Source organism: Nesoenas mayeri (assembly GCF_963082525.1).
Source record: "Nesoenas mayeri genome assembly, chromosome: W".
Classification (NCBI taxonomy): domain Eukaryota; kingdom Metazoa; phylum Chordata; class Aves; order Columbiformes; family Columbidae; genus Nesoenas; species Nesoenas mayeri.
In genome coordinates this window covers 671,687-694,585 of record NC_137553.1, presented here as the reverse complement: position 1 = coordinate 694,585, position 22,899 = coordinate 671,687, and the positions used below count along the sequence as shown (strand labels likewise).

General features: G+C 47.5%; 1 protein-coding gene across 1 annotated transcript in view; it reads right to left on the bottom strand.

Annotated features, from left to right (window-relative positions):
- The window catches only part of LOC308051448 (E3 ubiquitin-protein ligase RNF38-like), a gene marked incomplete at both ends in the record, with an annotated part of 164,476 nt that overhangs the window by 62,185 nt on the left and 79,392 nt on the right, over positions 1-22,899 (bottom strand). Inside the window, one exon of the mRNA XM_080361884.1 lies at positions 3,414-3,607. Coding sequence (XP_080218010.1) covers positions 3,414-3,607 — 194 coding nt within the window. The remainder of the gene's footprint in view (positions 1-3,413; positions 3,608-22,899) is intronic.

Here is a 22,899-nt window from a genome sequence, read left to right as displayed (position 1 = left end):
ACTGGATGGCAGCACAGCCTTCTGGCGTGTCAGCCACTCCTCCCAGCTTAGTGTCATCAGCAAATTTCCTGATAGTGCACTCAATTCCCTCGTCTAAATCGTTAATGAATATATTGAATAATACTGGCCCCAGTACTGACCCCTGAGGTACTCCACTAGATACTGGTCTCCAACTAGACTCCGCACCATTGACTACCACTCTCTGGCTTCTCTCCTTAAGCCAGTTTGCAACCCACCTCACTACTCTATTGTCTAGACCACACCTCCTCAACTTAGCTGTGAGGATGCTGTGGGAGACTGTGTCAAAGGCTTTACTGAAGTCAAGGTAGACCACATCCACCACTCTGCCATCATCCATCCACCTTGTTACATTCTCATAAAAGGCTATGAGGTTGGTCAAGCATGACTTACCCTTGGTAAAGCCATGCTGGCTGCCCCTAATAACCCTCTTATCCTTGATATGCCTTGAGATGGCACCAAGGATAAGCTGTTCCATCACTTTCCCAGGGACAGAGGTGAGGCTGACCGGCCTATAATTACCCGGGTCCTCCTTCTTGTCCTTTTTGAAGACTGGAGTGACATTTGCTTTCCTCCAGTCCTCAGGCACCTCTCCCGTTTCCCAAGACTTGGCAAAGATGATGGAGAGCGGTCCAGCAATGACTTCAGCCAGCTCCCTCAGCACCCGCGGGTGCATCCCATCTGGACCCATGGATTTATGGATGTCCAGAGTATTTAATTGCTCCCTAACCCAGTCCTCATCGACTAAAGCAAACTCCTCCATTGACCTGGCTTCATCCGGGTCTCAGGGGTACAGGGCTCCCCAGGACAGCCTCTGGCAGAGCAGAGACAAAGAAGGCATTCAGTAATTCTGCCTTCTCTGTATCTTCTGCCACCAGGGCACCCACCCCATTCCTCAGTGGGCCTACATTGCCTCTGGTATTAGTTTTATCCACTATGTATTGAAAAAGTTTCTTTTTGCTGTCCTTGACCCCTCTCACCAGCTGTAATTCTAAGGAGGCTTGGCTATCCTAGCTGCCTTCCTACATCCTCTAACAGCAGCCTTATATTCTTCCCAAGTGGCCAGCCCCTGCTTCCATGACGTGTAAACTCTCCTCTTCTGCTTGAGCATACCCAACAGATCCCTATTCAACCACGCAGGCCTCCTGGCTCCCTTCCTTGACTCCCTACATGTGGGGATGCTCTGATCCTGAGCGTGGAAGAAGCAATCTCTGAATGCAATCCAGCTATCTTGGGCCCAGACAAAACAGTACCTGCAACGTTATGGACCATAAACTATGTCTACAGCTGAACAAAACAAGGCCCATGTGGAATCAGAGAAAAAGATCCAATGAGAAGCAAGAAGACCCCAGAGTGAGATATTGCTATTGGACTGAAACATGGTTTTGTATGCTCAGTTGGATATCTGCACATGTACCCAGCTTGAGCCAGCCCTCCTGCTATTCTACTCCATTAATTTTTTTTTCTGATAATTTTGTTTCCTGAAAGTCTGCTCTGCATACGGTTATCAGGTCTCGCCTGAAAGTTTGCCTCTGGAGTTCTAAAATACAGAGTCTAGACAAAACAGTTATCTGGGAGGAAATGCCTGAAAGTTTGCTTTTGTGAATGGGTACAGGTCTCCCCTGAAAGTTTGCCTTCAGAGCTCTAAATACAGACTCCGGAATGAACAGTTATCAGGGAAAAAGAATCCTGACAGTTTGCACCGCAACAGATACAGGTCTCGCCTGAAAGTTGTCTCCGGAGCTCCAAGACACGGTTATCAGGGAGGGAAGGCGCCTGACAGTTTGCTTTGTGAATGGGTACAGGCACCTGGAGAGAAGGTCAGCAGCATTTGGCTTGGTATATCTCCCCCATGCAGTAAATAATAGAGTGCACCTGCCACCGAACTCTTTTATGTCGCGCTTCTCTTTGAGAAATCTAAACATTGTTCTGCAGCAAGCAGAACCTTAAATACACCCCGTGACACCTCACCACTGCTGAGTAGAGGGAAAAGATACCTCTATCAGCCTCAGTCAGTGAGTCACTGCATGGGTGCGTCATTTTATTGGGTCAGGCGTGGATAGAGTCAACTTTCCCCATAACAGCCCTCATTTCACAGAATCACAGAATGGTTGGGGTTGGAAGGGACCTCTGGAGATCATCCAGTCCAACCCACCTGCTAAAGCAGGGTCACCAGAGCAGGTTGCACAGGAAGGTGTCCAGGTGGGTTTGAATGTCTGCAGAGAAGGAGACTCCACAACCTCCCTGGGCAGCCTGGGCCAGGCTCTGGCACCCTCAAGGTGAAGAAGTTTCTCCTCATATTCAGATGGAACCTCCTGTGCTTCAGTCTGTGCCCATTGCCCTTTATCCTATCATTGGGCAACACTGAAGGGAGTCTGGTCCCATCCTCTTAACATCCAACTCTCTCAGTCTTTCTTCATAAGAAAGATACTCCAGACCCCTCATCATCTTTGTATCTCTCTACCAGACTCCCTCCAGTAATTCCTTGCCCTTCTTAAACTGGAGAGCCCAGAACTGGACACAGTACTCCAGATGGGGCCTCACCAGGGCAGAGCAGAGGGGGAGGATCACCACACTTGCCCTTGTTGAACTTAATTAGGTTCCTTTCTGCCCAGTCCTCCAGCCTGTCCGGGTCTCGTCGAATGGCAGTATAGCCTTTTGCTGTATCAACCACTCCTCCTGGTTTTTGCTGCGGCAAAGGTGGCCAACAGAATGCTGAGCTGCATTAGCAAGGGCATCACCAGCAGAGACAAAGAAGTCATTATCCCACTCTACTCAGCACTCGTCAGGCCACCCCTGGAATACTGTGTTCACTTGTGGTCCCCACTATGCAAAAAAGATGTGGACAGGCTGGAGAGGGTCCAGAGAAGGGCCACAAATATGATGACAGGACTGGGAAAGGCTGAGAGAACTGGGCCTGTTCAGCCTTGAGAAAACAATGCTTAGGGGAGATCTCATCACCATGTTCCAGTATTTAAAGGGTGGCTACAAAGAAGATGGAGACTCCTTTTACAAATAGTCACATGGAAAAGACAAGGGGTAATGGATACAAGTTATTTCTGGGGAAATTCCAGTTGGACACAAGAGGAAATTTGTTCATGATGAGAACAACCAGCCATTGTAATAATCTCGCCAGGGAAGTGTTAACAAGCATTCTCTTCTCCAATTTCTTTCTACTCTTACAAATTATTGGAAGATGCAAGAACTGAAATTACTTTCCATACAGTTTTTTGCTGCACTTATTATAATTTAGTAAAAAAAAAAAAAAAGTCAAAAGAAGCATTAGAATATTTGTCATATAATAAATACTATTCATTGTTACCTGAAATAGGCTTCCCCTGAGTTGACAATAAAGAGCAAAATAAACTGGCCCCTAACCTAAATAGCTTACTTACCTCCTCCTACTTCGTGCAGGTGTGCTGCAGCGTTCCCCAAGGAAGTGATGTTGGTTGGACCGAGCCAAAGGAGGCTGCCTATTTGATGCCATCTCCCATGGTCGCGTTGGTGGTGATGCAGTTGGTGATACCACTGTATAGTCAAAGACTGAGTGAGAAAGGCGTTGTCTCTTGGGACTTAAACTATCTTCACTCTGTGACAATGTAAACAAAAAAACCTTTAGTTGTGTGATTTGTTTACCATATTGAAACTCCAATAGTATTTACTTCAGCTAGCCTTAGAGAGGAAGACTTAACAGATTAGATCAAAACACCATAAAGTTAAACAACTATAATTAGTTGTAGAACCTATTGCCTTCATAATGCAAACACTTAATTGCCCACCTGATGATTTTTACTAGAGCACATTTTAGCAACATCAAGTTATTTTAAATACTAATGCTACGGCAACCACAGAAGTTATATTAGAAAAAGGAGTAAACGGTTACTTCAAGAAAAAGATTTAAGTCCTATTTTGTTATAATATTCAACACAGGCACTCCCTGTCTGATACAGTTTTAGGATATAAAAATATTAACAAGTGATCCAAAGACCTTTTTGTAAAAGATAAGCATAGATTTCACACCAATGGGATCCATATTTGCTAGTAAATAAATGCCATATAGAGCTATAGTTCAGCATATGCATTCCATTCCTACCAGGTCCACGCTTACATAGCTATAAAATAATTTTAAAATGTCTGGAGTACATATCAGCTCTACTATCCCAGCACAGCAGTGCCTCATCTTTTAACTTGTTAGTACAGTAACAGTAATTAACAAGTAAAGTCAATGTGATCAAAACCAACCACCATGAAAAACTTGATTTAAATTTGTGTACTGTGCTGAAGTTCTGCCGGGACTCAATAGCTCCTAGAGTTGTCAGTGTTAGGGATAAGAAAACCATTCACCTCCATGTTTACATGCGGTCCTGAACAGAAATAGTTACCTCTCCTTTTCACTGCTTGTCCCTGCTTAAAATGGTTAGCTACACCTCTCCATCATAATAATTTCAGTTAAGAGATATGTGATCAGTTTAAGAAACCAAATATTTGTAGTCATTCGCAGATGACCAATACAGAGAAAAATGAGTTTCTCTACATTAACTGTCTTCCTGAACTGCCTCCTGTAACCCTGTTAGAAGCCCTTTGCTTCACATACATTTAAAGACTATCATGTTTTAAAGCCTCTCTACACTTGTTCATTCCTCACAATTTTCCTCAGTATACCAAATATTATTTTTTCTTCCTATTTTATTTGCCCTCATGGTTTTTAGCTTTAAAGTTTGATTTCCACTTTCTGGACACTATCAGTTGAGTAGAATATTTCATAGAATGGCTCAGATTGGAAGTGACTTCAAAAGATCACATGGTCCAACCTGTCATGGGAAAGGGAGCCTAGATGAGATTAACTAGCACCCTGTCCAATCACATCTTGAAAACCTCCACTGATGGAGGACTCTACCATATCCCTGGGGAGGTTGTTTCAGTGAATGATTGTTCTCACTGTAAAAAATTTCTTTCCTAAATTGAGATGAAACCCATCCCCAATACAGCTTGAACCCCTTGTCCCTTGTTCTCTTCATATGTCTCCTTGTGAAGAGAGAGCCTCCATCCTCTTTATAGCCACCTTTCAAGTACTAGAATACTGTGATGAGGTCCCCCCTGAGCCTTCTCTTCTCCAGGGAGAAAAGACCCAACTCCTTCAGTCTCTCCTCATAGGGCAGGTTCTCCAGCCCTTTGATCATCTTCATGGTCCTCCTTTGGACTTACTCCAGTCTCTCCATGTCTTGAATTGTGGGGACCAGGACTAGACACAGTATTCCAGGTGTGGCCTGACATGCGTTGAGTAGACCAAGATGATCGTATCTCTGTCTCTGCTACTAAGGCCCCTGTGGATGCAGCCCAGAATCCGATTTTCCTTTGTTGCTGAAGTGGTGCAATGCTGAGTCGTATTCAGCTTGTTGTTCACCAGGTCCCTTTCAGCAAGGCTGCTCCCCAGTCACACAGATACTGGGCTCTTTAGTTATGTCATCTCAGGTGCAGGACCTTGCATTTGTCTTTTCTAACTTCACAATATTCTTGCTAGCTCACCCTTCCAGGCTATCCAGGTCACTCTGTAAGATGGCTTTCCCTTCTGACATGTCCACCTCACCACTCAGCTTGGTGTCATCAGCAAACTTGGTGAGGGTGTTTTCAATCCTATCGTCCAGATCATTTATTAAGATGTTGAACAGTGTGGAGCTCAGTATTGATCCCTGCGGAACCTCACTTGTGACAGGCTGCCAGCCTGAGTAAAAACCACTGATTACCACCCTCTGAGTGCAACCTGTTAGCCAATTTCCTATCCATCTCACAGACTACCCATCCAGTCTGTATCTTGCCAGTTTGTCTAGGAGAAGGCTGTAGGAAACAGTGTCAAACACTTTGCTGAAGTCCAGGTAAACAACATCCACTTCTCTGCTCTCCTCATGTCAACAGAATAAGTTATTTTGTTGTACAAGGTGATGAAGTTAGTCTGGCATGATTTGCTTTTAGTAAATCCATATTGGCTTTTCCCAATTACCTGCTTCATTTGGCTTGTAACACTTTCCAGGAGAACTTGTTCCATTACTTTCCCAGGGACTGAAGTAAGATTAATGGGCCTGTAGTTTCCTGGGTCCTCCTTTGGGCCCTTGTTGTAGATGAGTGTGACATTTGCCCTCTTCCAGTCATCAGGGACATCCTCTGATCTCCACAACTCTTCAGTGATTATAGACAGAAGCCCTATTTCTTTTTCTGCTTGATAGATAACTTATTCTCTTGACTTCTTTTCAGCTCACACCTGTATAAGCACACTCTTTTTCTAATCCTTAAGCTGTATCAACACATGAGAAGAAAAAAATATTTTCCCCTCTTGACTTTACAGTCTTTCTGACTACATTTCACCTCTTTTCAGACCCATATTTTAAAGATACATGCCACAAGCTGGAGTTTTTTCTCCTACTAAACTTTTACTCAAGCAGTTACCATTACTAAACCTAGTAATGATTAGGCAGGAAAAATGTGAACTATCAAAAGAAAAGAAGCATGCAATAACTGGGGTAATGCCAAATTTTACTATATTGTTTGTTTTTCACAGAATGGCTGAGGTTGTAAGGGACCTCTGCAAGTAATCCTGTCCAACCCCCCTGCTCAAGAAGGGCCACCTAGAGTCAATTGCCCAAAACCCTGTCCAGAGGACTTTTGAATATTTCCAAGGAGGGAGACTTCACAATCACTCTGGGCAACCAGAGTGCTCAGTCAGCCTCACAGTAAAAAAGTGTTTCCTGATGTTCAGATGGAACCTCAGCACACCATTGCCAGCCAGTCAAGGGAGGTGATTGTCCTGTTCTACTCTGCACTGGTGCGGCCTCACCTGGAGCACTGTGTGGCCTTACAACTGCACATAGATCTCTAATTCTTCCTATTTATTCTCTATGCTGCATGTGTTGGTGTGCAGTCAATTCAGAGAAGTAATCAAGCATGCAGGTTTCTCATGAGGTGTGCAGAAGGAACCACCAGAGCCAAACACCCTTGAGGTGGTTGGCCTTCTGGTTCTCATTTTGGGAGGCAGCTAAGGAATATTTGTCGCTGCTCTGGTTGGCCTGGCTTATTCCCCAGTTGGATGCAATTCCATGAGCATTGCCACTTTGGACCCTGCTCTCTGAGCTCTTCAGTTTAAAGCCTGCCTCACCGAGTTGGTCAGCCTATTGCCAAAGATGCCCTTGCCTCTTCTAGACAAGTGGGTTCCATCCCTCCCTAACAGGTTATAGTCATAAAAGAATGTCCCATTGTCATAAAAGCCAAAACCCTCACGACAGCACCAGCCTTGAAGTCAGGAGTTAATGTGCATTATGCATCCATTTCTGGCTGCCCCCTTTCCTCCAACTGGTAGAATGGAGGAAAAGATGACTTGGGCACTGATATTTTCCTTGCACCCCCAGGGCTTTATGGTCTTCATTGATTCTGCCCAGGTTCCGGCTTGCAGTGTCATTTGTGCCTACATGAAAGAGCAGCAGTGGGTTGTAGTCTGTGCTCTTGACAAGTTGTGGAACCCTCTCGGCAACATCTTGCATCTTAGCTCCCAGAAGGCAGCCTGCCTCTCGTGACTCCCTCTCAGGATGGCAGATGGATGCTTCAGTGCCCTTTAACACAGTCACCCACTATGAGCACCCTTTGTTGCTTTTTATGGTATCCACTGTGTGCTGCTGGTACCGTTTCTCCTTGCAGACCTAGCTCTTTGGTGTCTATAGCTGTTGAAACTTCACATCTGCTTTTGGTTGTGATGCTGGAAGGTAGAGACTGAGGTGGAGCCCTGCTTTTGCGGGTCACCGGGGTCCAAGGTGCCTCATTCTCAGTGATGTCAGCTACCTTCTCATTGGTGTCTGCTATAGGAGCACAGTTCTGAAACCACCTATCTCCATCTCAGCTCCTCTAATACTAAGCAGCCTTTTAACTGTTTCCTGAAACTCAGCCACCTGATGTATCAGATCATCAACTTGTGCACCTCTTGTGCAGGCACTTACTTTTTCTCCAGGACAAGGGTCTGGGCACTCATTGCAACCTACTGCCTGTACTGAAGTCTCCTTCCATACCAGTTCTGTTTGGGTAGAAGCATGAGACATTGCAGGGCCTTTGTCTACAGGAGCACAGTTTTTAACTCTGAGGTGAGTGCTCACTATTATGGCAGAGACCTAGAAGCACCTTTCCTGATTGCCCTGCCTGTGTGAATTGGAGCACTACCAAGGACCAGGCTGCCCAGGGAGGTTGTGGAGTCTCCTTCTCTGCAGACATTTCAACCCGCCTGGACACCTTCCTGTGTAACCTCATCTGGGTGTTCCTGCTGCAGGGGGGATTGCACTGGATGAGCTTTCCAGGGCCCTTCAACCCCTGACACTCTGGGATTCTGGGATTCTGTCCCTCTGCTCTGGTGAGACCCCACCTGGAGTACTGTGTCCAGCTCTGTAGCCCTCAGTACAGGAAAGACATGGACCTGGTGGAGAGGGTCCAGAGGAGGACCACCAAGATGATCAGAGGGATGGAACAGCTCTACTTTGAGGACAGGCTGAGAGAATTGGGGTTGTTCAGCCTGGAAAAGAGAAGGTTCTGTGGAGACGTTATTGCAGCCTTCCAGTACTTAAAAGGGGCCTATAAGAAAGATGGGGACCGACTTTTTAGCAGGGCCTGTTGCAATAGGACAAGGGGTAATGGTTCTAAACTAGGAGAGAGGAGATTCAGGTTAGACATGAGAAAGAAATTTTTTACACTGAGGATGGTAAAACACTGGCCCAGGTTGCCCAGAGAGGTGGTAGATGCCACGTCCCTGGAGACATTCAAGGCCAGGCTGGATGGGGCTCTGAGCAACCTGTTCTAGTTGAAGATGTCCCTGCTCATTGCACAGTGGTTGGACTAGATGGCCTTTGAAGGTCCCTTCCAACCCAAACTATTCTATGATTTTATGAAAAACCCTTAGGTGAGTGTAAATGGAACACATTAAGTGAAACTAATGTACCTTTCATAACAAACAATACTTCCAAACAAGTACACAGACCAAGACAGACCACCCTAGTCAACATGGTTAGTCCTTTGCTGTCAGACATCTTACTATACCTTCCAAGAACTTATTGCGAGAAATCTCAAGAAACCAGTGTTTGCTCCAAAATACAACCCTGAAAGGTTGCAAAGATGAAATGCTAAATGCTCAGGGGCCTTCTCACAATTTCCAACTAAATTACTATTGGTCAAGTTAAAGTAATTTCCATAAGGGATAATATGATAAAAATGAGCATTTCCTGAAAATATCTCAACATAAAAATCAGATTTAAAATACAACTATACTTAATTTATTTAATATGACTTAAAGAAGATTTTTAGAATTTGCAATCAAATGAAATATGCTGACAAACATTAACAGAAGTCAAGAAAACACATATGTACTTTTACTTGTATTAAAAGAAGAAAACAAGTAATTAAACAATATTTTAAAAATAGATATTAGCTCTTTGTATCAGTGGGTACAACACTACTGTCTTCTTATAGTTACCACTTTAAAATTAAAATTACTTGATTTTTCATAAGTTATTTGTGCAATGGGAATATCTAAAATACTTAGGGTTCTTACCTCTTGCTAAAGTAGATACTGTAAGAGAAGACATACAATAATTAAAGAAAAAGCCAATCAGATACTTATAACTATCAAATCAACCTTTTGCAGAATGTGACACTAGGCTTCATAACTTACAGGTGTAACTGCTACATGGACACAACACAAAGCAGCTTCAGGAACACCGGCAAGCTTGCAACTATTAAGAGCTGCTTGTGCTACACAGAAGAAAGCTTAAAGATCTTATATCCAGGTCTCAATTACATTTTTTTTTAACTCCACACCATTTTATTCTTCTCTCTTACAGAAAAGAAAGTATACATTATACTGAAAAATACTAAGCAGTAGCACAGACTAAAAGTCACACTCCACTGAGACAATATTTTTTTCCTGAAGCAAAAGCACCATGGGCAAGGAAAGCCACCATGCAAAACCAGCAGCCCAGATCTTCCTACACCACAGGCAGGAATCCCAACAAAGAAGGACCTAACTATTATTCAGTAGGACCACAGCGCTACCCAGGCCAAGATGAGAGTAACACATACAACTAGCAGAGCCACACCTGAGACAAGGCCACACTCAGCAGATTTGTGCTCAGCAAATTTATAACCAATGAGTCAGCACAGGGACCAAAACAGCCACTGTGAAACCCCGCCCACTGCATTGTCCCACAAGGGAGGCATACTCAGAGGAGGCCCAGGACAGATCTCGCTTGCATCTGCTGTGCTAATCACAGTACCTAAGCTCATGGGATGCCACATACTCCACAGCTTCTCTGTGCGCACTCCTGATCACCTCCACAAGTGCTTGCACGACTTCCTGTGGTGACAGCCAAAGTTCACCAACATCGCCTACTTGCACACAATCACTTCCAAGAGTATCAGCCCCAGTTGCCTCCACCCATCATGGAGCAAACCCCACATGCACAACAAACCTGCTCAGTGCCGTGCCGTGCCATGCCATGCCATGCCAGCCCCTCCTGGTCCTTCCACCTCTACTCATGTTGTACAGCAACTCCAGATACCTCATTCCATCAGCTCGGGAGCAGTGATGTCACTGCACAAACTAGTCCAGCCCCAAATCAAAGGGGTGAGAAGACATGAAAACCCACCCAATGTCTTCTTTGCCTCAGTCTTTAATAGTAAGACCAGTTGTGTTACAGGTACACAGCCCCCTGAGCTGTAAGACAGGGATGAAGAGCAAAATGAAGCCCAAATGATCCAAGGGGAAATGATTAGAGACCTACTACACCACTTAGACACACATAAGTCTATGGGGCCAGATGGGATACACCCAAGGGTGCTGAGGGAGCTGGTAGAGGGGAGTAAGGCGAGGTGGTGGAGTTACTCTTTACATGATAGAGCAACTACAATGTATTGAGTACTGTCCAGGCAGGAATGAGGAGCGAGTTGAGAGTCTATGGGTGAGAATGAAGGGGCAGGCTGGCAGGGGTGATACTGTTGTGGGTGTCTATGACAGGCCACCAGATCAGGGTGAGGAAGTTGATGAGGCCTCTATAGGCAGTTGAGAGCAGCCTCACAATCACAGGCCCTGGTTGTGGTGGGGGATTTTAACTTCCCTGATGTCTGCTGGAAGGACCATTCAGCCAGCCAGCCAGCCACAGTCCAGGAGGTTCCTCCAGTGCCTTGACGAGAACTTTCTCATGCAAAGGGTGGAGGAGCCGACTAGGAGAGGAGCCCTGCTGGACCTCATCCTCACTAACAAGGAGGGGCTGGTTGAAGCAGTAAAGGTTGAGGGCTGCCTTGGTTGCAGCGACCATGAGATGGTGGAGTTCAGGATCTTGTGTGGCAGGAATAGAATAGCAAGCAGAATTGAAACCCTGGACTTCAGCAGGGCCAACTTTGGCCTTTTCAAACAATTGCTGGGGGAAATCCCATGGGCAAGGCTGCTTGAAGGAAAAGGGGCCCAAGATAGTTGGTTAGTGTTCAGGGACTGCTTCTGCCAGGCACAAGATCAGAGCATCCCGACACGTAGGATGTCAAGGAAGGGAGCCAGGAGACCTGCGTGGTTAAACAGGGAGCTGCTGGGTAAGCTCAAGTGGAAGAGGAGAGTTTACGGATCATGGAAGGAGGGGCTGGCCACTTGGGGAGAACATAAGGCTGTTGTCAGATGGTGTAGGGAGGCAACTAGGAAAGCTAAGGCCTCCTTAGAATTAAACCTGGCGAGAGGGGTCAAGGACAACAGGAAGATCTTTTTCCAGTACGTGGCAGATAAAACGAACACCAGAGGCAATGTAGGCCCACTGATGAACGAGGTGGGTGCCCTGGTGACAGAAGATACAGAGAAGGCAGAGTTACTGAACTCCTTCTTTGTCTCTGTCTGCTCTGCTGGAGGCTGTCCTGAGGAGCCCCGTACCGCTGAGGCCCCAGGGGAAGTCGGGACAATGGAGGAGTTTGCCTGGGTTGATGAGGACTGGGTTAGGGAGCAGTTGGGCAATCTGGACATCCATAAATCCATGGGTCCAGATGGGATGCACCCGCGGGTGCTGAGGGAGCTGGCTGAGGTCATTGCTGGACCGCTCTCCATCATCTTTGCCAAGTCTTGGGAAATGGGAGAGGTGCCTGAGGACTGGAGGAAAGCAAATGTCACTGCAGTCTTCAAAAAGGGCAAGAAGGAGGACCCGGGTAACTCTAGACTGGTCAGCCTCACCTCCATCCCTGGGAAACTGATGGAACGACTTCTTCTTGGTGCCATCTCAAGGCATATCAGGGATAAGAGGGTCATTAGGGGCAGTCAACATGGCTTCACCAAGGGGAAGTCGTGCTTGACCAACCTCATTGACTTTTATGAGGACATAACAAGATGGATGGATGATGGCAGAGCGGTGGATGTGGTCTATGTTGATTTCAGTAAAGCATTTGACACAGTCTCCCACAGCATCCTCACAGCTAAACTGAGGGAGTGTGGTCTGGATGATAGGGTAGTGAGGTGAACTGCGAACTGGCTGAAGGGAAGAAGCCAGAAGAGAGTCATGGTCAGTGGGGCAGAGTCCAGTTGAGGCCTGGATCTAGTGCAGTGCCTCACGGGTCAGTGCTGGGGCCGGTATTATTCAATATATTCATCAATGACTTGGACGAGGGAATAGAGTGACTGTCAGCAAGTTTGCTGGTGACACCAAGCTGGGAGGAGTGGTGACACTGGAAGCTGTGCTGCCATCCAGAGACCTGGACAGGCTGGAGAGTTGGGCGGGGAGAAATTTAATGAAATATAACAAGGGCAAGTGTAGAGTCTTGTATCTGGGCAGGAACAACCCCAGGTTCCAGTATCAGTTGGAGAATGACCTGTTGGAGAGCAGTGTAGGGGAAAGGGAGCTGGAGGCCCTGGGGACAGCAGGGTGACCATGAGCCAGCACTGGGCCCTTGTGGCCAGGAAGCCAATGGTACCTGGGGTGGGTTAGAAGGGGGTGGTCAGTAGGTCAGAGAGGTTCTCCTGCCCCTCTGCTCTGCCCTGGGGAAACCACACCTGGAATATTGTGTCCAGTTGTGGCCCCTCAGTTCCAGCAGGACAGGGAACTGCTGGAGAGAGTCCAGCACAGAGCCACCAAGATGCTGAAGGGAGTGGAGCATCTCCCGTGTGAGGAAAGGCTGAGGGAGCTGGGGCTCTGGAGCTGGACAAGAGGACACTGAGGGGGGACTCATTCATGGGGATCAATATGGAAACGGTGAGTGTCAGGAGGATGGAGCCAGGCTCTTCAGGTGACAACCAGTGATAGGACAAGGGGCAATGGGTGCAAACCAGAACATAGGAGGTTCCACTTAAATATGAGAAAAAACTTCTTTACAGTGATGGTGCCAGATCACTGGAACAATCTGCCCAGGGAGCTTGTGGAGTCTCCTACTCTGGAGACATTCAAAACCTGCCTGGACGCGTTTCTGTATAACCTCATCTGGGTGTTCCTGCTCCGGTGGGGGGATTGCACTGGATGAGCTTTCCAGGTCCTTCCAATCCCTAACATTCTGTGAAATACAATACAGCAGAGAGGAAACAGCCTAGGAGGCTCCTGGAGTGTCTGGAAGGTAACTTCCTGACGCAGATGGTCAGTGAGCCGACAAGGGAAGGTGCCCAGCTGGACCTTTTGTTTGCAAACAGAGAAGTACTTGTGGGTGATGTGATGGTTGGAGGCTATCTTGGGCATAGCGATCATGAAAGGATCGAGTTTTCTATTCTTGGAGAAGGAGGGTGGTTAGCAGAACTTCTGGAGGGCAGACTTGGGCCTGTTGAGGAGGCTGGTTGACAGAGTCCTTTGGGAGGCATTCCTGAAAGGCAAAGTCCAGGAAGGCTGTACATTCTTCACAAGGAAATCTCCAAGGTGTGGGAGCAGGCCGTCTCCCTGTGCCAAAAGATGAGCCAGTAGGGAAGAAGACCGGCCTGGTTGAAGAGAAGGCTTCGGCTGGAACTCAGGAAAAGAAAGAGAGTTTATGACCTTTGGAAGAAAGGGCAGGCTACTCAGGAGGACTGCAAGGATGTCGTCGGGTTATGCAGGCAGAAGAGCCAAAACACAACTAGAACTTAATCTGGCTACTGCCACAAAAGGGATAAAAAAGATTTCTATAAATACATGAGCAGCAAAAGGAGGGCTAAGGAGAATCTCCATCCTTTATTGGATGCAGGAGGAAACATAGTGACAAAGCATGACAGAAAGTCTGAGGTACTTAATGCCTTCTTTGTCTCAGTCTTTAACAGTATAACCAATTGTTCTCGGGGTACACAGCCCCCTGAGTTGAAAGACAAGGACGTGGAACAGAATGAAGCCCCCATAACAAAAGGTGAAATGATTAGCAACCTGCTACACCACTTATATATGCACAAGTGTATGTGATGAGATGGGATCCACCCAAGGCTACTGAGGGGGCTGGCAGAGATGCGCACCAAGCCACTTTCCATAATTTGTCAGCAGTCCTGGCTAACCAGGAAGGTCCTAGTTGACTGGAGGTTAGCAAATGTGATGCCCATGTACAAGAAAGGTCAGAAGAAGGATCCAGGGAAGGTTACAGAGCAGATCAGAGCAGATGGGATTCATCCTAGGGTGATGAGGGAGCTGGCAGAAGAACTTGCCAAGCTGCTCTCCATCATCTTCCAACAGTCCTGGCTCACTGGGGAGGTCCCATATGATTGGAAATTGGCCAATGTTACCCCAGTCCACAAAAAGGGCTGCAAAGCTGACCCTGGCAACTCCAGGCCTGTCAGCCTGACCTCGGTGCCTGGCAGGGTTATGGAGCAGATCATCCTGAATGGAATCACACAGCACCTTCAGGATGGACAAGAGATCAGACCCAGCCAGCATGGGTTTAGGAGGGGCAGGTCCTGTCTGAACAACCTGATCTCCTTTTATGATCAAGTGACTCACCTGGTGGATGAGGGGAAAGCCGTGGATGTGGTCTATCTGGACTTCAGCAAGGCCTTTGACAATGTCTCCCATAATATACTCCTGCAAAAGCTGGTAGCCCGTGGCTTGGACAAGTGCACTCTCTGCTGGGTTAAGAACTGGCTGGAGGGCCGGGCCCAGAGAGTGCTGGTGAATGGGGCTGCATCCAGCTGGCGGCCAGTCACTAGTGGTGTCCCCAGGGGTCAGTGTTGGGTCCAGTCCTGTTTAACATCTTTATTGACGATTTAGATGAGGGGATTGAGACCATCATCAGCAAATTTGCTGATGACACCAAGTTGGGAAGGTGTGTCAACCTGCTGGAAGGCAGGAAGGCTCTGCAGAGGGATCTGGATAGACTGGAAAAGTGGGCTGATTCCAATGGGATGAAGTTCAATAAGGCCAAGTGCTGGGTCCTGCACTTTGGTCACAACAACCCCCTGCAGCGCTACAGGCTGGGCACAGAGTGGCTGGAGAGCAGCCAGACAGAAAGGGACCTGGGGGTACTAATTGACAGGAAGCTCAACATGAGCCATCAGTGTGCCCAGGTGGCCAAGAAGGCCAATGGAATCCTGTCCTGTATCAAAAATAGCGTGGTCAGCAGGACAAGGGAAGTGATCCTTCCCCTGTGCTCTGCATTGGGGAGGCCACACCTGGAGTACTGTGTTCAGTTCTGGGCCCCTCAGTTCAGGAAAGACATTGAAGTGCTGGAGCGGGTCCAGAGAAGAGCAACACGACTAGTGAAGGGCCTTGAGCACAAGACCTATGGGGAGAGGCTGAGGGAGCTGGGGTTGTTTAGTCTGGAGAAGAGGAGGCTCAGAGGTGACCTCATCACTCTCTATAACTATCTGAAGGGAAGTTATAGCCAGGTGGGGATTGGTCTCTTCTCCCAGGCAGTCAGCAATAGGACAAGGGGGCATGGGCTTAAACTCTGCCAGGGGAAATTTAGGCTGGATATTAGGAAGAAATTCTTTACAGAGAGAGTGGTCAGGCATTGGAACGGCCTGCCCAGGGAGGTGGCGGACTCACCGTCCCTGGAGGTTTTTAAAGTGAAGTTGGACATGGCACTTAGCGCCATGATCTAGTAAACAGACTAGAGTTGGACCAAGGGTTGGACTCGATGATCTCTGAGGTCTTTTCCAACCCAGTCGATTCTGTGATTCTGTGATTCTGTGATCATCTTGAATGCCATCACATGGCACATACAGGACAACCATGCAATCCAGCCCAGTCAGCATGGGTTTACGAAAGGCAGGTCCTGCCTGACCAACCTGAATGCCTTCTACAACACTTAATGGATGAGGGAAAGGCTGTGGATGTTGTCTACCCGGACTTCAGTAAAGCCTTTGACACCGTATCCCACAGCATTCTCCTGGAGAAGCTACAGCTCATGGCTTGGAGGGGTCATCTCTTTGCTGGGTAAAAAACTGTCTGGATGGCCGGGCCCAAAGAGTTATGATGAACGGAGCCAAATCCAGTTGTCAGCCGGTCACGAGTGGTGTTCCCCAGGGCTCAGTGTTGGGGCCAGTTCTGTTTAATCTCTTTATCAATGATCTGGATGAGAGGATCGAGTGCACTCTGACTAAGTTTGCGGATGACCAAGTGTGGTGGGAGTGTTGATCTGCTGGAGGGTAGGAAGGCTCTACAGAGGCCCCTGGACAGGCTGGATTGATAGGCTGAGGCCAATAGTATGAGGTTCAGTAAGGCCAATTGTATGAGGTTCAATAAGGCCAAGTCCTGGGTCCTGCACTTCAGTCAAACCTACCCCGTGCAATGCTACAGGTCTGAGTGGCTGGCAAGCTACCCAGCCAAAAAGGACCTGGGGATGTTGGTCGACAGCCAGTCAAATATGAGCTGGCAGAGTGCCTAGGTGGCCAAGAAGGCCAACAGCATCCTGGCTTGTATCAGAAATTGAAGGATATGAGGAAGGGTTTGACCTTGATGAGACAGGTCTGTGCCCTTGAGAAGCAGAATGAGCAAGTTTTGAGAAAGCAACAGCAAGGAACAGGATGTGGCTCCAGAGTTGCAGCAGTGCATGGACAAAGGACTTTAACCAATACAGTGATAGAAGAATACACATGATTACAAGGCTTTACCCTATCAGCATAGCACTGATAGCGTGTGGACAGCAGAAAGAGCTATAAAGCATAGCAGTTTGTGTAAAAAAGGTTTTTGGTCTGTACCCTGCCAGAGTCCGTGTCTTCATCCTCCACAAGAAATAGTGTGGCCAGCAGGACTAGGGAAGTGATCATCCCTCTGTACTCGGCACTGGTGAGGCCCCACGTAAAAAAGTGTGGCCAGTTTTGGGTCCCTCACTACATTGAGGTGCTGGAGCAAATTCAGAGATGGTTAATGAAGCTCGTGAAGGGCCTAGAGAACAAGTCCTAGAATCATAGAATCATAGAATGTCATGAGTTGGAAGGGACCCACAAGGATCATGGAGTCCAACACCTGTCCCTGCATATGACAAACCCACAGTTCACACCATGTGTCTGAGGGAGTTGTTCAGTCTCTTCTTGAACACTGTCAGGCTTGGAGACCTGACTACCTCCCTGGGGAGCCTGTTCCAGTGCTCCACCATCCTCTGCGTGAAGAACCTTTTCCTAGTGTCCAACCTAAACCTCCCCTGTCATTGGTCACTAAAAAGTTGGGTGCCTACCCTTCCTCCTCCCCTTGTGAGGAAGCTGTACTGTGATAAGGTCTCCCTTTAGTCTCCTCTTCTCCAGGCTGAACAAACTAAGTGACTTTAGCCACTCCTCATACGGCTTCCCCTCCAAACCCTTCACCAACTTCGTAGCCCTCTTCTGGACACTCTCCAGTAGCTTTGTATCCTTTTTGCACTGTGGTGCCCAGAAGTGCACCCAGTGCTCCAGGTGAGGGCACACCAGTGCAGAGCAGAGCAAGAGAATCACCTCCCCCGACTGGCTGGCGATGCCGTGCTGGATGCACCCAGGACGCGGTTGCCCTCTTGGCTGCCAGGGACGCTGTCGGCTCACGTTCAACTTGACATCAACCAGAACCCCCAGATCCCTCTCCACGGAGCTGCTTTCCAGCATCTCGTCCCCAGTCTGTATGTACAGCCAGGGCTGCTGTGTCCCAGGTGCAAAATCCAGCACTTGCTCTTGTTGAACTTCATGCGGTTGGTGATTGCCCAGTTCTCCAGTTTGTCCAGATCCCTCTGCAGGGCCTCTCTGCCCTCCAGAGTGTCAACAGCTCCCCCCAATTTTGTGTCATCAACAAACTTGCTAATCAGTCCCTCAAGTCCTGTGTCCAAGTCATTTCTGAAGACACTGAAGAGTGCTGGCCCTAAGATGGATCCCCATGCAACCCGCTAGTGACTGGACGCCAGCCCGACTTTACCCCATTTGCTAGAACCCTTTGAGCCCGGCCCATCAGCCAACTGCTCACCCACTGCACTGTGTGTTTACCCAGCTGTGTGCTGGACATCTTGTCCAGGAGGATACTGCAAGAGGCAGTATCAAAGGCTTTACTGAAATCCAAAAAGATCATGTTGACAGGCTTCCCTTGGTCGACTAGGTGGGTAACCTTGTTGTAGAACAGAATTAAGTTAGTCAAGCAGGACTTTTCCCTCATGAACCCGTGCTGGCTGGGACCAATGACTGCATTGTTGTTCAGATGTTTTTCAATAACTCCCAGAACAATCTTCTCCATGATTTTGCCCAGAACAGAAGCGAGTTTGACAGGCCTGTAGTTGCCAGTGTCATCTCTGTTGCCCTTCTTGTAGATTAGGACAACGTTTGCCAGCTTTCAGTCATCCAGGACCTCTCCACATTCTCAAGAGTGCTCAAAAATCACAGAGAGAGGTCTCGCTATGACGTCAGCCAGCTCTTTAAGCACCCTTGGATGAATCCCATCAGGCCTCATCACCTTGCAGGGATCTAGCTGGAGTAGTAAATCCCATAAAGGTCTGGATTGATTGGGAGGTTATCGTTCTCTCAGCCATGGTTTACTAGTCCAGGGTTATGGGGGCCCTCGAGTCCATCATCAGTTTTGAAAAGTGAAGTGAAGAAAGCATTAAACGTCTCAGCTTTGTCTATGTCCCTGTGAATAAGGTGACCATGCTCATCAAGTAATGGGCCAATATTATTTCTAGCTTGCCTTTTGCCATTAATATATTTTAAAAAGCCTTTGTTATTGTCCCTCACAGTACTGGCCAGCTTCAATTTTAATTGAACTTTGGCAGCACTAATTTCCTCCCTACAATGACGAGCAGCATGTCTGTATTCCTCCCATGACACCTGACCTTGCTTCCGCTGACCATGTAATTTCTTTTTCGTCACATCTCCTACAAGACCCTCTTTGTTAGTGAGAATCAAATTTGGAAGGCACCTTTCCTGGTTGGTTCCCTTGGTAGCTTATGAGGATCGGCTGAGGGAAGTGGGGTTGTTTAGCCTGGAAAAAAGGAGGCTGGGAGGAGACCTTATTTCTCTCTACAACTACCCATAAGGAGGTTGTATAGAGGTGAGTGTTGGTGTCTTCTCCCAAGTAACAAGAGTTGTGGTGAATGGAGCCAAATCCAGTTGGCAGCCAGTCATGAGTGATGTTCCCCACGGCTCAGTATTTGGGCCAGTTCTGTTTAATCTCCTTATTAATGATCTGGATGACGGGATTGAGTGCACCCTCAGTAAGTTTGTGGATGAGACCAAGTTGTGTGGGAGTGTTGATCTGGAGGGTAGGAAGGCTCTACAGAGGGATCTGGACTGGCTGGATCGTTGGGCTGAGGCCAATTGTATGAGGTTTAACAAGGCCAAGTGCTGGGTCCTGCACTTGGGTCATAACGACCCCAAGCAAGGCTAAAGGCTTGAGGAAGAGTGGCTGGAAAGTTGTCTGGCAGAAAGGGAGCTGGGGGTGTTAACTGACAGCCGGTTGAATATGAGCCAGCAGTGTGCCCAGGTGGCCAAAAAGGCCACCAGCATCCTGGCTCGTATCAGGAATAGTGTGGCCAGCAGGACTAGGGAAGTGATTGTGCCACTGTACTCAGCACTGGTGAGGCCCCACCTTGAACACTGTGTTCAGTTTTGGGCCCCTCATCATAAGAAGGACATGGAGGTACTAGAGAGAGTGCAGAGGAGGCGACGAAGCTGGTGAGGGGCCTGGAGCACAAGTCTTCTGAGGAGCAGTTGAGGGAACTGGGGCTGTGTAGCCTGGGGAAAGAGGCTGAGGGGAGACCTTATCAGTGTCTAGAACTACCTGAAAGGAGGTTGCAGCATGGAGGGTGTTGGTTTCTTCTCCCAAGTAGCAAGTGATAGGACAAAAGGAAATGGCCTCAAGTTGCACCAGGAAAGGTTCAGATTGGATATTAGGAAAAAATTCTTCACAGAAATGTTTATCAGGCATTGGAACAGGATGCCCAGGGAAATGGTGGAGTCACCATCCCTAGAGGAGTTTAAAGGCATTTAGACAAGGTTATTAGGGACACAGTTTAGTGCTAGAGTTAGGGTAGGTTATGGCTGGACTCAATGATCCTGAGGGTCTCTTCCAACTGAAAGGATTCTAAGTGATGCAATCACTTAGAAGACCCTTCTAAGTGATGCAATCACTTAGTACGTCCTACAAGCAGACCAATGACAAGCCAGCCTCTGAGCAATGGCTATGTACCCCAAACCCCCTGTGGCAGAATGCAACCCCCCCTCTCTGCCTCCTCTCTCCCCCTCCCTCCTTCAGCGTGGAGGAGTGGGCACATCTCCCTCTCTCCCGGCTACTTGAGGCTAACAGCTTCTTTTGTTTGGCCCCAGAGCACCCTGGCCAGGGCCATTAGGAGAAGGGAGTGCCAAGGCACCAGTGAGTGGGCGGGCAGAGGAGCTTCTACAATGCCTACAGTCAGGTCTGATCAGATAACAAAAACCGGACTCTCGTCGAGACTCCGCCCATTTTGTCGCGGGGTCTCTCAGAGCACGAGCAAGATGCTGCCGCCAAGAGCCCCCCTCCCCGGGATGGAGACTCCGCTTTCCTTGTCGCCACGGCTGTGAGTAAAACTTCTCGCAGGATTGCGAGTATATTTATACTTTTCGTGCACATATGCACGTATAACTTTCCGTGCTCCATATGAGCACATGTAAAATTAATCCTCGCAGAATCGCGGGTGTATTTTCCTTCCGTGCACATATGCACGTGTAACTTTCCGTGCACATTTGCACGCGTACTTTAAATTATTTCCTCGCACAATTGCAAGTGTATTTTCCTCCCGTGCTTCCACGTAAGCATGTGTAATATTCCGTGCACATTTGCACATGTAAGTAAATTAACTCTCGCAGGATTGCGAGTGTATTATAAATTTACCCTCGCGGAGTCGCGATTGTACACTTCCCGTACTCACTACGAGTACGTGTATCTCTTTAAAAATAATCCCGCACCGGGTTTAGGCAAGTGTGTACTTCTCCGGGACTCAGGGACGGCTCCGGCATTGTTTTGAGTGAAGCCACGTGCATGCACACTGTAGATCGCCTGTTGTATTGGTTGCTGCCCCTTAAATAATTTTCCTCAACTGATATCCGAACCTTTATTTAAGTCACTTTTGGAGTGCTAAAACCCTGTTTCTCACCGGTTTAATAAAAGTTGTTTTGGACCCTGTTGTCCCTTAAATTAACCTCGGGGTGCCTCCGTGACACCCCCCTTCTCTCCATTTTTATTTCTGAGCATGATGTTATATGGCATGGAATATCTCTTTTCTCAATTTGGGTTAGCTGTCCCATAGCAGTAGGCGAATTTGAAGCTACCTGCAAGACCATTATCCTTAGGTAAATTATGGTTTTCTATCATGTTTTCAAAAGCTCCATCTGATTGATTGAACAGGTTGGTAATTTGGGGAGGTACCCATCATTTCTTTCCTAGCTGGCCACTGGGGAAGAGTTTCCCTTTCCCTTTTCACTCTCTTTCCTCCCCTGCCCCCAAAAGGTATTTTTGCCACTACAGTCAAAATATATCATCAACTAGAGACCCTGCAAACAATTATTTGTATATGTAAGTCTGTATCATAATCCTTTATGCAACAGGGGAAGTAGTTGATGTGCTGGAGTGCAGGGCTGCTATTTGGAGGGACCTTGACAGGCTAGAGAAATGGCCAGGAACCTCATGAAATTCAACAAAGGCAAATGCAAGGTGCTGCATCTGGCATGGAATAAACCCATTTATCACAACATGCTAGGGGGCAACTGGCTACAAAAAACTTTGCATAAAAGCATCTAGGGATACTAGCAGAAAACAAGTTGAACATAAGTCAGCAGTATGCCCCTACAGCAAAGAAGACAAATCAAATACTGGGCTGTATTAGCAAGAATGTAGCCAGCAGGGTGAAGGAAGTGATTTTTCTCCTCTATTTGGTAATTCTGAGTCTGCATCTGGAGTACTGTGTGCAGTTTGGGGCTCTTCATTACAAGAAAGACATTGAAAATGCTGAAACGAATCCAGTGGAGGAACATCAGTATGATCAGGGGCTGGAGCCCATGGCATACAAGAAGAGACTGAGAACTATTATTTTTTCTCAGCAATTTTTTTTCCTTAAGATTTTTTTTTTTCCCTAAAAACAGAAGGCAAAGGGGATGGGTTATCTTATTACTGTCTACAACTATCTAATGGGAGGGTATAGAGAAGACAGAGCCAGACTCTTCTCAAAGGTTGTGAGAGTTGGTCCAAAGATGGAGCAGTATTTCCCTGAACATCGCCATCAAGAACTTAGAGAACTGAAGCTGAGACCGAAAGAACAGATGGACAATGACTTGGAGAGAGGCCCAAGGAGAAGCATTGTGTTGAACTGTTTCTCCAATACGGGGGGGCTCCTGCTAACAATGGCTGCTGTGTGGACTTTGCCTGCTGCTTCAGCCAAACCAGCCCCCGCCTCCTGAAAGCTATTGTTATGAGGGTCTCTTCGACCCAGGGACAATAGCTGCTGTCCAGAAGATGTGTTCTTACCTGCAGCCTCAGA